Below are 15965 nucleotides of genomic sequence, written 5' to 3'. Positions count from 1 at the left end.
GTTCTAGCATCAGATTCATCCCACAGCAGGGCTGAAACACTTGGCCTAGGCCCTTGGTCACTGCCTAAGTTAAAAAGCTGTCTGTATAATTGGTGAATGCACTAGACAGAAGGAGGCATAATTGGGATAGAAGAAGGAAGGAAACAGTTAAATCTGCTCTCCATCCCTTTTTTGGCCATGTAGAGTAGCAGGACCAAATTACTGAGGCTTAAAAGTGCTATGGGAGGAAGTGAACCTTCAATGTGCTACAATGTAGAACGATTGTCTTCAAGTACTAAGCTTGGAGTTGCAGCTCATATCTCACAACAAACAAACATTCTTATGCAAAATTACTCAAAGAAAGCCTTGGCCATTTAATGCAAATGCTCAAAAAGATCAATCATGCACTTTAATTCATTGAAGGGCCAAAGGACATGCAAAGCAAACATAACTACAATCTTTGCAAAAAATCAACTATAAACATTAGGGCACTGCTGCTATGTATCTGTGTAAAGGATGGCACCTCATTGGCTACAGCACTGGGTGAAGTTGGCCAACAAAATGGCAGCCAAGTAAGCAAAGTACATAAAGTCCTTACTAGTGATTACACATTACACAGTTGTCAATAACGCTTCTATGAACCAATACCTCTGAGCTTAAGTGCTGTATTGTGGGATGATATTAATCATTGAACATTTTGGAGCCCTGCATGTAACGGCCCAGTGTCACATTCATCATTACATGGACTTTCTCACAGAATACGTAGGAGCCAGGCAGAATGTGCTGGATGACTGGCAGAGAATGGCCTAGAGACATTTGCTAGACATGATCTCAGATTTCTAAAAGAGCAAGACTCTTAATTTCTTCTATGGTTAATGTACACACGGACGAGTATGTAATCACATTCTCTCAAAATGTAACATGGTGCCCTACCCAGTTATTGGCTATCTTCTTGACCAGATCCATTTCATTGGCGTTTGCCTGTCAGTGCAGAACATAACACAATGATTGGCTTGGAGTCACTCTTTCTTCTTTTTTCATGAGGATCTTCCCCATATTAAGGTACTTTCTACAAGGAACAAAATGTTGAATATGTACACAGATCACATGATCTCATCATTTTGTTTCCTGGTATCCTTGCTTGCCATCGGATCACTTTTCAAAATGTTCTACCATGAAGTCGCAGTCTCCTGATTTAGCTAGCATTCCATCCTTTTGATGGCTCTCAGCTGTCGGCAAGCACCCTGCTATGTGGATCTCCGCTGGAGTCACAGACTCTCATCAACTCCATTTTCTTGCTTCATTTTCTTACTGTCTAACAGTCAGTGATAAATGACCACCTACTTTGGGTCTAAGTCAAGCACTTGTCACAGTCTTACTTGGTGTTCCACCCTGTGAGCGGATCCCAGGAGGCTGGAGTCACGCTCTCGGCATACCTTTGTTTGGTACAACTTGCTCCAACTTCATCACTCCTTTGGCTTCCTGCATGCTGTGACTTCGACATACTGAGTTGTCTCCTGATTGGTGTTTATGCTTTTATTGTATCACCATCTGCGTGTCTCTGCCAACAGCCATAGATTCTCTCCACAAGTTCATGTGCTTCAACCTGTTATTGAATTACCTTTTCACATGAGATCTGATAAAAGTCATACACATTGCTCATCCTCATTAGTGCTCTCTGCTTCCTCCTCTGCCCCCTCAACCCTCATTTGGTTTTGGTCACCAATCTGCACACGACTTGCATGCTGAATTTGGATCACTTGGTGTTGCCCTGCAGATGCATACTGTGTTCCTGGGGGGGCACCAGCTTGCTGTTGGTACACTATCTGAGCGGGACCGTAAGCACCATGTGGATAGAAAGGAGGCGGCACATTATATACTTGGCTAGGTGGAAAGGGACAGAATGGGAATGGTGGATAATACCCTGGAGTGCCAGGTGTGCAGGGAAACTGCTGAAATGGAGGCACACCTGGAGGAAAAATGCCTGCTCCTCCATCCATAGAATGTGGCCACGGATAAGAGGGGTGAGGGGGAAAACAGTTTCGTTGCGACATCAGTTCCGAAATGACCTCATGATTTCGTCTGGCCAGATCTTTGTTAACTTCATCATCCTCATTTATTCTCTGCAATGCTCTGATTTCTTCTTCCTTTTGCCAGATTTGTTTCTGCCTTTTAATTTCCTGAGGATTGAATGTTCTCTTCACAGTGTTAGTAAAATTGGACAAGCTCTCATCCAGGGGATTCAGGGACTTCAACCACAAAGGCATTTTTTGTTTCTGCAGTCGATCCTCACGTGGAAGGAATGGAATGACTGTATTGTACTTAGGTTTATTCTCAATTGCGTTCATTACAGCAGCATTGGCTTGCGCATCGGGCCAACCAGACTTCCAACGCTTTGATAGGAGCAAGACAGTGAATGCAGAATTAACAATTGCCTCTTGCAGGCAGTTCAGAAGAGAACATCCAGGACGTAAAAACCCATCATGGAAGGTGGTCCCGTTAGCAATCCCTATACCTTCCAAGGTGTCTCGCACCAAAGAGGCAATTTCCTCATCTCCCTTGCCATGTAAAATAACGAAACTGAAAAATGTGTTCTCACCACTGTCTGGCTCAGTTGATAGAGTATTTGCGTGCAAGGGCTCAGAGGCTGGTGGCTCCTTGACTTCCCTTTCTTTTGGAGAACTGGCGTCTTCTATTGGCGTGCTGGGAGTAGACGGTACTTTCTCTTTGTCCACCATGTCTTTAGGAAGAGATGCCCCTTCTACTGGCAGCCAGGTTGGGCATGTGTTCTCAAGTAAAGGAGCAGGTAATAATGATGATGTCTCCTGTGGATTCTTGGCACAGATATTTTGTGTCTCAGTTACTCCAATCACAAGTTGTATCGGAGAAGATATGTCTGTACATTCCACTGGATACTGCTCAATGCTTGTTGCGGTAAGTACTGAATCAACAGAAGCAGATGCTGTCTTTTCCGTAGAGTGTATATTATGTACAACTAAAACATTGCTATCATCCATTTCGCCTAGCATCAGACCATGTCCTCCATCAGTAGGTTGTATGGGGTAGCTTGTAGTGTCCTCACACAGCTTGCTCAATGTTCTCTTTTGGTGGGTGTGGCACCCAGGCACAGTGAGAAATAAAGCAGTAGGAGATTGGCTAATTGCCAAATTACTATTTAAGGAATCCACACTGTTCGAGTAGCGTGAAGACCCAGAAACTGGGGTTGCCTTCTTTTTACCACTGTTAATTGGAATTCCAGGGCTACTTACTCTTGGCAGTAGTGGGGTGGGATGAGAGTCTGTTCTAGATATTAGTGTGTGTGGCTGATCAGTATCTGTCCACATATTTTCTTTTTGCAGGAGAGTGAGAACCTGATCAACAGTCTGCAGAAATTCAGGGTCATGTGGTTGGACTAACAAGGTGTCTTTGCATTGCAATCCCTCATTTTCTATTTTTTTCACTAAATATTGGGCCACTTTGGTATTTGGAAGGTCCCTCAGCAACTCCAAAGCAGATGATGTTTGTCCTAAAACATTGAGAACAATGGCTTCCAGAATTGTGCCGCTGTTTGTGGCGGGCGCATGCTGCAGCTTGGAACGGAGTTCAAGAAGCCTCTTTCGTGGGAAGGCTGATACGTTGTGAAAGACATCTTCTAAACTTGCCGGCAATCTTGAGAGCGCCATCACCTCATTAATGTATGTAATCTGCAAGTTCTAGGAGGAAGCACGAGCCGCAGATCTTCTTTTGGGCAGCAGTTCATTGGATGGATGAGAAAGGCGTGTCCACTATCCCGAGGACACGACAACTAAAAGAGACACAAATATTAACAGTTATTAATTAACCAAGCATGTTTTATGCCAAAAATAATTTCCCATAAATTCATCTGCATCACTTAAAGTGCACCGACAAAGCCAATAATATTGTTTTTGTATAGGCACTGCCCACTTGCCAATTAGTTGCATCATATATTCACATCATTGGCCAGGTATTGTAAAGCTGTGGTGCACTACTAATGCACCGCAACCCTTATTTTACAACGGCTCAGTGTGCTTTGCGTGCCTAGGAGGGCATGTACTGCCCAACAGTTCATGCTGAGAGAATCCTTTTGCACCATACTGCTCTGCAAAAGCAAGGATACATCTAGCATGTATTGTTGGCAGTGACGTCGTGAGTTCATGTGCACGGCCCTCTACCATATACATGATAACAGCTGGCAATAGGTAAATCTGACACCGATTAGCCAAAATTAAAAAGGAAAATACTATCCTATAGGAGGGAAGAAGGCGTATAAGTCAATGGTGGTTCCTCTTAACTAGAAAGTGAGTTCTTCTTTCAACCAGACTATTCGGTGTGTGCCATTTCTGAAAGCTGCCAGCTATCGTCATAACTGTCTGTCCCTCAAGAAGAACTCAACTTTCCCTTTGTTGGGTACAATCTGCTGTGCCATCGGTCTAAAAGGGATAGGAAGAAAGGTAAGACTCATCTAACAACCCCCTGTGAAGAAGGGGTGAGAGAATGTGATTCCTTGCTATGTAAAGTCAAAAGTGACAAATAAAAAAATAAAAACAACTGTTACAGGAAATAACTGTTGCAGAACAATTGGATTTTCGAATAGACACACTGTCGGGAGTGAACAATCTCACGTGCAACAATTTGTAAAAAAAATGCCTGATGCGAGTTCTGATATTACAGTCAACAGTGTGGATTTCTCCATTTATTGTTCCCTTGCTGGAGTGTGCAAGACATCAGGAACTCGGGTGTAAAAAGCAGAGATTCAAGAAACTAAGCAGTTCTTCAGCCGGGTATCTTGCACCCTAAAGAATATCCCCTTTATGATGGTCGACTGCTTCAGTGACAAAGTGATTACTGTCGCCTTCGTCAGGACCGGGAACCTATCTGTGCTTTTGTGGGGGTCTTCTGGGCTTCTCTTTTGCTCCAGGGATCTCAAATTCACCTCATTATCTTCATATTTGGTAAGACATGTACGACGATAGCTTATGTGACTAATTAAGCTGTACTCTTCCCTATGTGTGTTACAAGGTACATGATCCGAGACAGTAGAAACCAATTCCTGCATGTTAAGATTTGAGTCCTGATTTTTAAACTACAACCTATGCTAATCTCTGTACCTCCCAAACTTCCCCAGCCCTGATAAATTATTTTATTAGAAGTTTCAAGAAAATACGTATTTCTATAGCAATATTCACCTGTTCTGGGGGCTGAACCGGGTGGTATTTTTTTTTTTTTTATTGACTTGCCTTAATTTTTTTATACAATTTTTGCAAGAGTGAACATCATGAGTTGGCTAAATAATGTAGAAAAGAAAGGTCATCCAAGCTGTTCCAATCACTTTAGGACGAGGTAAGGTGGCAAGAAAAAGGGAAAAGGAAGAGAAGAAGAAGAGAGAAGAGAAAAAGAGGGAGGAAGAGGAAGAAGGAAGAAGAGCCAAGTGAATGACCACAGCCTATGGTCATTTACGTAAGATCGGGCATCCATGAATCTTGGAGTCATTCTGTCACATTGGCTCTTCTCTGCATCAATTTGTGGCACCTTAGTCCGCTTTCTCCTATATGGGTTCAGATTGTTTGAGTAGGACCGGGGTTGTAATGGCCAGAGCCCAGGTTAATAATCATGATTGCAGGACCTACCTGTTACCACCGGGTACAGCCTCCATACCTGGGGATTATTTCTATTAGCACTCCAAAGCAAACCCTTGTGGTGTTGATATCAATTAAAAAAACAAAAAATGCATGCCACCACGAGCCTACAGCCTGTGGGAAGAGGAGGCGGGAAGAGGGTGGTTCAGGTGGAGGGTGGCAGGTCACAGGGCAGAGGCGGAAGGCAGTGGGCAAAGGGTGGGCTGCAACTGACACGAGAGTGGGTGTTTCTGGCAGAAGGATTGTTCCAGACCTGGGCTTGGATTGTGAGATTCAGACCAGTTTTGGATTAACCTGATTGGCTGGTGCACTCACCGATGGGGCTAATTTTGCATACATGCCAACCTGCCCCATATTCAGAAGATACCCAGCAAGTTCTATTACTTTCTTTGCATTCTGAGTCTTATAGATTGGAATTTCCAATTTTAAATCCAGGACTAGAAGTCAGAAAAAACAGAACTGGATACGGTTGGAGTTTTTGCCCCTTTTAACTGGCTTCCAAAAGGTCTTTTTTGCACTTGTGCATAGGGTATTGATGTTCACAGTTTACAAAGTTGCATGACTGGATATATTCATCACCATGGTCCACCAGGCAGGGAAAATCATCTGAGTAGAAGTGTTCTGAAAGAGGATGATAATTTGCTGATCCTGCTTTTTTCTTTTTTTTTTAAACTTTATTTATATTTTCTAATAAAACATATAACAGGATCAACAATAGGTAACAATTCTCAAAAGTTGTAACATTAGTATTTACAGAAAGTACAAACTATCAATGAGTTAAATGAGTAATTCCTAAAAGATTATAATTATCCAATGAGCATATTAACAAAAATTAAGCACCCCACATAAAACAGACACACCGCACAACCAGCATGCCTTAAATTTGTCATAACCTGCATGAACACGCAGCTATCAGATGTCATTCACTAAACCCACTTTTATACACCATACAAATCATTAAAGGGCGACCAGATATCCAAATAAATGTCTTCCTGATTTCCTCCTATAATACATATACTTTTCAAAATCTGATAACAACTGCATATCATTGACCCATTCTTCCACCTGCGGCTTTTTCCTAGTTTTCCACAATCGCAAAATTGGTTTCACTGCCACTATTAAAGCCTTATTAATCCAACACCTATACCTTCTAGCAGTCATACATCTTCCTCTATCTGATAAAAGAATTGTTGACAAGGGTGTCCTCGGAAAGCTTACAGACAATACTGTATCCAACCGATCTAACACATCCCCCCAGAAACTCATTGATCTTGAACAATTCCACATCATGTGAACCATAATCCCTCTCACTTACCCATAACCCCAGCTTACCTCATTATCTAGGAGAACAAATCCACGCATACACACAGGTGTCCAATACAGACCACCCAGAACTTTATGATGAACTAGATGTAAGTTCGAATCCAATTTACTCCTATAACCTGCCTGTAGTATCTTCCTCCATTTGTCTTCCGAAATTGAGCACTGCAACTCATTTTCCCATTTTTCTTTCAGTCTATCCCATGACTTAACATTAATATCTTCTGGAGGAATTAGGTTCACGTAAGTAGATACTGCGCGTGAAAATGACTTCAGTACTTTACATAAAACAGGTTCAGTGTCCAGTGAACCCGACAACATTCCTGTTACACTCACCTGGTATCCACAGGGACGCCACCGAGCCGGGTTACTCACTGGTATGCTTCTCAGCTTTGCCCTGATGTGGTCTGCGGGGAAGGTTCTGCCTTGTGGTAGAATTAGGCATGCTCTCCGTCCTGCCTTCTTTGCAGGGGCGCGTTGTCTTTCATGGGCGAGTTCTGTCCAGTTACTTCACTGACGCCGGCCCGTTTGATATTGTTCAGGTAGGTCTTATTGCTGTTCTTTAGTTTTGTTGCTATCCTGCATGGCTTTCTTTGTTTAAAATCTCTCTTTTTTTCTCCCTTGGGTATGCAGAGCTTCAGCGCGGCGAACTGGCTTGGTTGAGCCCCGCTGGTAAATGATGGCGCATTAAGAGCGCTATGATGCGGTAAGTAAGCGCTATGTGCAGAGCTGCGAAGTCTTGCCTTTGCTAACCTGTGTTTTCCTTTCTTGTAGGTCGCGGTGTTCTTCAACGCGAGTGGAATGTCCAGAGGCGACCAGTCAGGTAAGCCTTTTGAGCAGTTCGGAATTTGTAAATGTCTCTACTGATTTCTTTAATGTTGCCTCTGTCTTTCTTTTTCAGGTTGTTCTGTCCGGGAGGCGTGCAGATTTGAGGAAGCTGTTCTCAGTAGCTGCGAGTGTTTAAAGATGAAGACTGCAGGTAAGATGCTGCTGCTAATGATGTTCCTTTTGTCTCTGTCGTGAAATACAAAGTAAATTAACAGGGGGGTCCTGGGAGTCCCTCTGCCAGACATTAGTCCTGGTTACGAGAGACGTACCCAGAGTCTTTAGCTTAGCTCACTATCTTTCACAGAGAAGAAATATCCCAAACATATCAGTTTTTGTCCTGCCCTGAAGCAGTCCAGCACCGAAATGCTAGGCAATTCTCCTCTGAACAAGAGTACCAACAGCATCCCCAGACACGTGTTTCGGTCTGGTTGGACCTCATCAGTAGGGAGGAGCTGTGCCTCTCTAAGAATAGTGAGCAAGGGGTCCACGTCTGGATTCCCCTAGTAACTCACTATTCTTAGAGAGGCACAGCTACACCCTACTGATGAGGTTCAACCAGACCGAAACACGTGTCTGGGGTTGCTGTTGGTGCTCTTGTTCAGAGGAGAATTGCCTAGCATTTCGGTGCTGGACTGCCCCAGGGCAGGACAAAGACTGATATGTTTGGGATATTTCTTCTCTGTGAAAGATAGTGAGCTAAAGACTCTGGGTAAGGCTCTGGTAACCAGGACTCATGTCTGGCAGAGAGTCTCCCAGGACACCCCTTGTTATCTGCATATTTCAAGAAACTTTGGTTCTCATCCTAAGTTACTAGGGGAATCCAGACGTGGACCCCTTGCTCACTATTCTTAGTGAGGCACAGCTACACCCTACTGATGAGGTTCAACCAGACCGAAACACGTGTCTGGGGTTGCTGTTGTTACTGTTGTTCAGAGGAGAATTGCCTAGCATTTCGGTGCTGGACTGCCCCAGGGCAGGACAAAGACTGATATGTTTGGGATATTTATTCTCTGTGAAAGATAGTGAGCTAAAGACTCTGGGTAAGGCTCTTGTAACCAGGACTCATGTCTGGCAGAGAGTCTCCCAGGACACCCCTTGTTATCTGCATATTTCAAGTAACTTTGGTTCTCACCCTAAGTTACTAGGGGAACCCAGACGTGGACCCCTTGCTCACTATTCTTAGAGAGGCACAGCTACACCCTACTGATGAGGTTCAACCAGACCGAAACACGTGTCTGGGGTTGCTGTTGGTACTCTTGTTCAGAGGAGAATTGCCTAGCATTTCGGTGCTGGACTGCCCCAGGGCAGGACAAAGACTGATATGTTTGGGATATTTCTTCTCTGTGAAAGATAGTGAGCTAAAGACTCTGGGTAAGGCTCTTGTAACCAGGACTCATGTCTGGCAGAGAGTCTCCCAGGACACCCCTTGTTATCTGCATATTTCAAGTAACTTTGGTTCTCACCCTAAGTTACTAGGGGAATCCAGACGTGGACCCCTTGCTCACTATTCTTAGAAAGGCACAGCTACACCCTACTGATGAGGTTCAACCAGACCGAAACACGTGTCTGGGGTTGCTGTTGGTACTCTTGTTCAGAGGAGAATTGCCTAGCATTTCGGTGCTGGACTGCCCCAGGGCAGGACAAAGACTGATATGTTTGGGATATTTCTTCTCTGTGAAAGATAGTGAGCTAAAGACTCTGGGTAAGGCTCTTGTAACCAGGACTCATGTCTGGCAGAGAGTTTCCCAGGACACCCCTTGTTATCTGTACCCTCGTGAAATACAAAGTGCCATACTTGCCAATTAGGGCTTCAGATGACAGCATTAGCAGCTGGAAGCCAATAGTTTATTCAAAGTATGTGCTAAATGCTGAAAGTAATGCGGACAGTAATGTGTGGTAGCGCCTCTATTACGCTTTAGTGAGCTACAAGGAATATGCAGGCCTAGTAGGGGTGGCAGGTCACATTGTGCTTTGTGCATAGACAGACAGGGCAGAGGCCCCAGTTCTGTAACTAATAGAGACATTATTGGAGGGTTTGGAGCATTATAGCACCTATTTAGCGCTTAGATCTTTGAAGCGCTATGGGCACTAAGCTATGAGGTCAGGCCTGGTAGAGCTTGCTCACATGGGGTTAATTCATCTCGGGTTCACTTAGAATATTCTGCCTTTTCTGTAGCTCTGCATGGCTATATAAACAAATCCTCGTTCCCTGAGAAGGCACTGATAAGACATTCCTGAGCTTTCGCAGATGGGCTCCAAGTTGGGAGGGGCAGCGAAGGGAGCACAGTGGAAATTCACTGAGCTGGGTCTTTCCATGGGCAAACCTATATTTTGCACAGGGAAGGTTCTGGCAATGTGCGTCATGTTGATTGATGGCACGAGAGCACAAAAGGTGCACTCACCCAGAACTGGGTGGGAGATCAATCTGTGGACTTGGTTCAAGCAAGAGCGAGTGTCCGGAACCTGATGCTCTATCGGCACCCTGCAGCGCTGTCATCTGAGCGAGGCTGGCAACAGCTAGCTTATGAGGGCCAGGGTCTCCTAGCGCTGATTAAGGGACGTAAGACTGTGTTTCTCTATGTTTCTCTAAGTTCTATGTTTCTCTATATTTTGTGTTTCTCTAAGTTTTGTGATTGCTCTAATGAGCTTTGTAATCTTCTCTAACTTGAATTCCAAAGTGCTGCTAAATTTACTGTTTATGCTTTTTGTCTAATAAATGCTAAACATTTTGAAGGTGTCATTTTTCACTACCATGAGTTCATTGCTCAGCACAATAGAACCTGTATTTTGGGCTGAATTGGGTAATTTTTGCTCTCAAGTGCTGGTCCCGACGAAGATTTTCTCCTTTTCAAGACAATTGGTGGCAAGCTTTGGTGGGATCGTGCAGAGCAGTGCCTTGCTGTGAAATAACAATTGTGTGAGAGAACACAGTGCAGAGTGAGGAGCAGGCTGTCACATTTCCTTGGTCGTCTCACTGCAGCTCTGAGACATCAAAAAGACAGCACTTATGTGTCGGCCTGCCGCGGCCAATAGCTTGTGTGGTTAAGATTTTCCCCTTCAGTAAATCAGTTGTGGCTGACTTACTGCTTGGGAATGATGCCAGGGAGCAGAAGGTGATGAGCAAGCGGGTAATGGCTATGTTCAAAGCGCTCCGATGACAGGCGAAGAAAGATTTATGTTCAATTAGGAAAGAATTTTTTCATGCGGTTTCCCTTGACAAAGTTGTAATTTGGATTGTAAAGTGAGACAAAAGTTCTCGTCCTATTTTGGCATGAGGGCAGAAAAAAAAGTTGCAAGTATTTGACATGCAAATTGTGAATAGTGATTTAACCATTGCGATTCAGCCCCAGTGTGCTAGCGAGTGGGGGGCTGTAAATAAGGAGGCGAAGGTTCGCCTTTTTAAAATTTATGCTTTTGAAGTGTTGACATTCCTGAAGATAACGTGGGAATGAGCCGAGTTTAGGAGAAAGAGTAACATCTGTGTGGAAAGATTTGAAGAGGTTTGTTTTTGGCAACTGTAAATTCCATGTGCTGGTGGTGCATTCTGTTTAAAGGAACACACTAAATTGCCTGCATTGCATTTTAGCTGTGCCGTGTTTACAATGGGTGAAAGACTCACGAGGGTGAAAAGTCAGCGAATGGCATTGGCATTTGAAAATGGTTGCATTGATTTGAAATTGCAGAATCAGTTTGCAATGGTTTGGGGGAAAAGACAATTTATATTTTCTAAATTGTCCCTAGAGTATGTGAATGTTCCCACGATATGCCATGGATTTGCTGCTAAAGACAAAGTTTTGTTGCTATTAAGTGATGCATGTTTTGGAAATTATAGTGACATGTTGACTATGACACATGGTGATAATGTTTTTGACAAATTAACAGCCCACAAGCAGAACAGAGTGTGGGTTATTCCTGCAGGTATCGTGCATTTGGCGCTGTAAAGGAAATAATTGGTTTTGGTTTGGCAATGGTACAACAGAATGAAAAATCTGTGTGTGATAAGACAGCACAAAGATTCAGTGGGTTGTGGGTTCTTTTGAAAGATCGCACATTGCATTGGAGTGAGTTTGTGAAGCCAAACTACAAAGTCACCAGAAAGAAACATGATTTTACATGGGACCTAGAGCAACAGTCTGTCTTTCAGCAGGCTAAGGACGCTTTGCAGAATTACATCACACTGGGCCCCATGACTAAAATTGATCCTTTTGAACGGGAAATTGTTGTCTACAATGATGTTGCTGTGTGGAGCTTGTGGCAAAAGCTAATGATAAAAAAGTGCCTCTTTTGAAAATGAGAGTTCGTGTTGGCTTGCTGTGCAGTGCTTGTGGCTTGAAGATAACTGGCACAGACATTCCTGTTATGGGCTGGCTGAAATGGCTGTGGGAGGAAGGCAGAAAAGCAGAATGCTGTGCTCCTGTTCAGTAAAATGGTGTTTACAGAAGCTGGCAGATATGGGAGCTTTTCTGAGTTGCTGAAGCAGCGCTGAAAACAGTTAATCTGGATGAACTGTCTGAAACGAGTGCCTTCCATTGAAGCTGCCCCAGTTTATGAGTTATAGGACAAGCTTGCCGCATGCGTATGGTGCTGCCATGTGCACAGGAATGATAAACAATGGCCGACATTCCTGCATTCCATCCCCCGTGAGAGACACTGTCAGTGTGAGCAAAGAAAGAGGTGGGGGTGCAAAGCCAGAATGCTGAAACTGAACTGAAGGCAATAATTGCCGTGAGTAAGAAGATAAAAAAGAGCGCAATCTACCTTACACATGCCAATGTACGCATGCTTTCTGACACTGGCATGCAATAACAGAGCTGATCAGAAGCAAGGAAATTGCCCAGTATCAACACTGGAAGAAAAAGAAATGCTGCATGCAAATGGCAGGCTGGGCGCATCACGCATCTGAACATTTGGGGAAACTGTGCACCTGTGAATGGGCTAAGAAAAGACAGCTGCCCATTACAAGAGACATTGCCGTGCAAGCTGCATCCCAGTGCCCCATGTGATGTGAAGTGAAGTAAAGCGCTGTGCACTGGAGAAGAAACCTCTAGGCGCTTTAAGAAGTGGAAATACACAGCCAGATAAATGGAAGCTACATTGCCAGGGTTGGAGTAACTGACAAAGACATTATGGCGTTCCAGATGGAAGCAAAACTGACAATGGTAGCCGTTTTGCAAGAGACAACATGCAGAGCAGGCTTTGGAGTATAACATGAACACTGCACAATAGCCATGATCCAGAAGCCTCACGGCTTAGTGCAAGAATGAATGTTGTGTTGAAGCAACTAAAGGAACTGATTCAGACTATTGCTCTCAAGGGGTGGCCCAAGAAATCAGCAGACACCCTTTGGGAAAATGTCAAGTCGAAAACCAGAGGCTTTATAGACAATGGCTGTAATGAAGCTGCTTCTGCAACTACAGGCGGTATTGGACTGCAGGACTTTACCTTTGAAATATGGAGTGATGGCAGCAGGGCAACTAAATCAAGATCATGAAACACTGGAGGCAAGTTGGCACCTGGCATTCGTGATCGCTTTGGTGACAAAGAAAAGCATTAATCCATTGAGAAGTGCGACCTGGGTACTTATTATATTGCTTTTGTAAAATCACAGATCAGTCTGAAGTACCATTGACCAACTATGTTCGCATTGCATGAATGAGTTTGTGATTAGGCAGTTACACCCTGTATGGTTGAGTGCAAATAAGCCCCCAGTAACACGCAGAAGGGTGACAAATAATTACAGTAGCAATGATAAAGTGTGTAGTTACCTGATGAGTCTTCTGAAGGCGGGGTGGTGTTAAGGGAAGGGGTGGATAACGCTGATATTGTAGTTTTGATGACATCCTAACGTGGATAACACTGATATTGTACTTTTGATGAAATCCTAACATTTCTGTTTGTATTTTGCCTAGGCAAAAAAACCAAGACAGTAGCGTGCCATGATTGGGGTAGATGTGTGCAATTGCCGGGTGACACTGATCAGTCAAGCAGACGCATTCTCAGAGAAAGCGAGTCACTGCGGGGTGATATGTGAACTTTGAACCTGTCCTGCACCGCACTCAATGCTGCTAACGTGTGTGACGCGTTGTCATGATGCCTACCCCCGGAGCACCAGGCCAGGCCCAGCACCCCCGGGAGCAGGCATCACGCCCCCGGGTAAAAGCCCAGTGGCCCTTAATGGGGGCTCTTTGGACTCTGTCCTGGCACCGCTGGCGCCAGGCTCATGTTGGACATCAGTCCTGGTGCCATAGGCGCCAGGCTCATAAGGGGAAGTGTTTGGTGCACTTACCTGAAGCAGACCATGCTGCACACTCACCTGATGCAGACCATGCTGCATGAAGAACCAAGCCAAATGAGGCTTACGAGGGACTATTTTTCTGAAGGAACTATTTTGTTACTTGGGTGGGGCTGTGGAAGAATACTCACCTGGAACTTCTTCCAAAGCTATTTAAGCCACGCCCGGACAGCCACAGGTGCTTCGCGTTGTTCTGCATCCCAGCAGCTGAACGCTTACCGTGTCTGCTCCTGCACCTGGACTCCAGCCACGCCCGCCTCGAACCTGGAACACCTGTAAGGGAATAAGAGAAGAGAAAGGTGAAAACCAAGAACTTATTCAACCTTCTTACCTGCATCCGGAATCTTCACGCCAGCATTCCTGAAGGAAGACTTCCATTCAAAAGCACCGCGTTGCTCGCTGCAGCGCCGCGCTTCACTCACCTGTTCCCGAGACGCCGCCCGGCTCCATCGCGGCTCTCAGCACCGGTCGCCACATCTTTGCACCTAGGGGAGAGAAGAAGAGACAAAAGGTGAGCAAGGGAACACAAGAGGAAAGCCGAATTTTCAGCCATATTACTTACCGGCTTTTCTTGGTGAACCATTCCACATCTCGGGTCGGCGCCGCATCTTTGGCAGGTACCGCACCCCGGCCCCTATGGGGAAAGGACAAAAGACATTACAGGGGAATTATAAAGACATTTATAGGAGTCGCCCTCATCACTAACTCACCTGATTATACCACCGGCAATTTAACCCCTCAACGCATCGCCTTTGTTCTGCACCTGAAATAAAGGACAGAAAAAACAACATAAAAGGAGGCTCACACTTGAACTTTTGCATCTTCATACTTACGGCGTAATGCTCAGAAAAGTCAAGTGGATGTGCCAGCGCCATTCTGAAAACCAGTGAAGTAACTGGACGAACGCGCGCCCCTGCACCAGAAGCAGGATGGAGAGTTCATACTTCCAAACCATAAGGTGAGCTTGAACCAGGGGTTTTGGAGGAATTCAGAGAAGAACGAAGGGGGAAAGAGGGGAGCAAGCACACTATTCAGCAGACAGTTAATCCCCTTTCTCATCTGCAGAAGGATATTCCTACGGACCAGACAAGCAAGATTTGGGGGTCCTGTTCAATCGGTGGTCCGAATTCTGCGCATCACGCTTGAAGAGGCCACAGCAACCCAGACCAGACCAGCGCCTCCGTGGGAGCCAGGTGAGCGTTACAGAACGCGAAGCCTTCCTAGAAATTCCCACCCAGGCGCTATGGAAACTTCCGAGACTGACCAGTTGGGCCAACTACTGGGGGAATTACGGGCCTAAGTACACGCCGCTCGTCAAGAGACTAATGCTCTCAGGAGGGAAGTGATTGTAACAAAGGAAAGAGCTGATGACCTGGCTAGACAGCTTTTGCAAGGTCAAGCTGGACAAACTCCTTTACCCGGTTCCGGAGGGAACCCCGCTCCTGTGCTTTCCAGTAACCCGGTGCAGATTAATCTACCTGTAAACATGCCGCTGGCCCCACCCGAACGCTTTGCTGGGGACCCCAAACGATTCACAGTATTCATGAATCAGTGTCGTTTGCATTTCCTGTGCAGACCTGGGGCCTTCCCTAATGACCAGTCCAAGGTAGCCTTTGTATTGTCATATCTCAGCGGCAGTGCTGCCGATTGGTCAGTTCCACTGGTAACTCAAGATGACCCGATTCTTCATGATTTTCAAGGATTTCAAGCAAGCATGGAAAGGTTATTTGCTCGTCACTCCCAGGGGCAGGCTCTAGATGACGAACTTCTATCTCTGCGACTGGGCAATCAAGACCTCCTTTCCTACATTGCAACCTTTAATAGACTAATTGTGGAAACTGGGTGGCCAGAGGATAAAAGAATCACGTTATTTTATCGAGGTCTACGCA

At 45.0% G+C, this 15965-nt stretch overlaps 1 protein-coding gene across 1 annotated transcript in view; it reads right to left on the bottom strand.

Moving 5' to 3' along the window:
- Positions 1-366: 366 nt before the first annotated feature.
- Positions 367-15965, bottom strand: part of LOC138573603 (TIR domain-containing adapter molecule 1-like) — a 91772-nt gene continuing 76173 nt past the window's right edge. The window contains exon 2 of the mRNA XM_069649351.1: positions 367-3784. Coding sequence (XP_069505452.1) covers positions 1626-3662 — 2037 coding nt within the window. The 5' untranslated portion in view covers positions 3663-3784 and the 3' untranslated portion in view covers positions 367-1625. The remainder of the gene's footprint in view (positions 3785-15965) is intronic.

This window comes from Ambystoma mexicanum, chromosome 1p, assembly GCF_040938575.1.
Source record: "Ambystoma mexicanum isolate Mex_15411 chromosome 1p, UKY_AmexF1_1, whole genome shotgun sequence".
Lineage (NCBI taxonomy): Eukaryota > Metazoa > Chordata > Amphibia > Caudata > Ambystomatidae > Ambystoma > Ambystoma mexicanum.
This window is presented reverse-complemented; position numbering and strand designations above follow the sequence as displayed.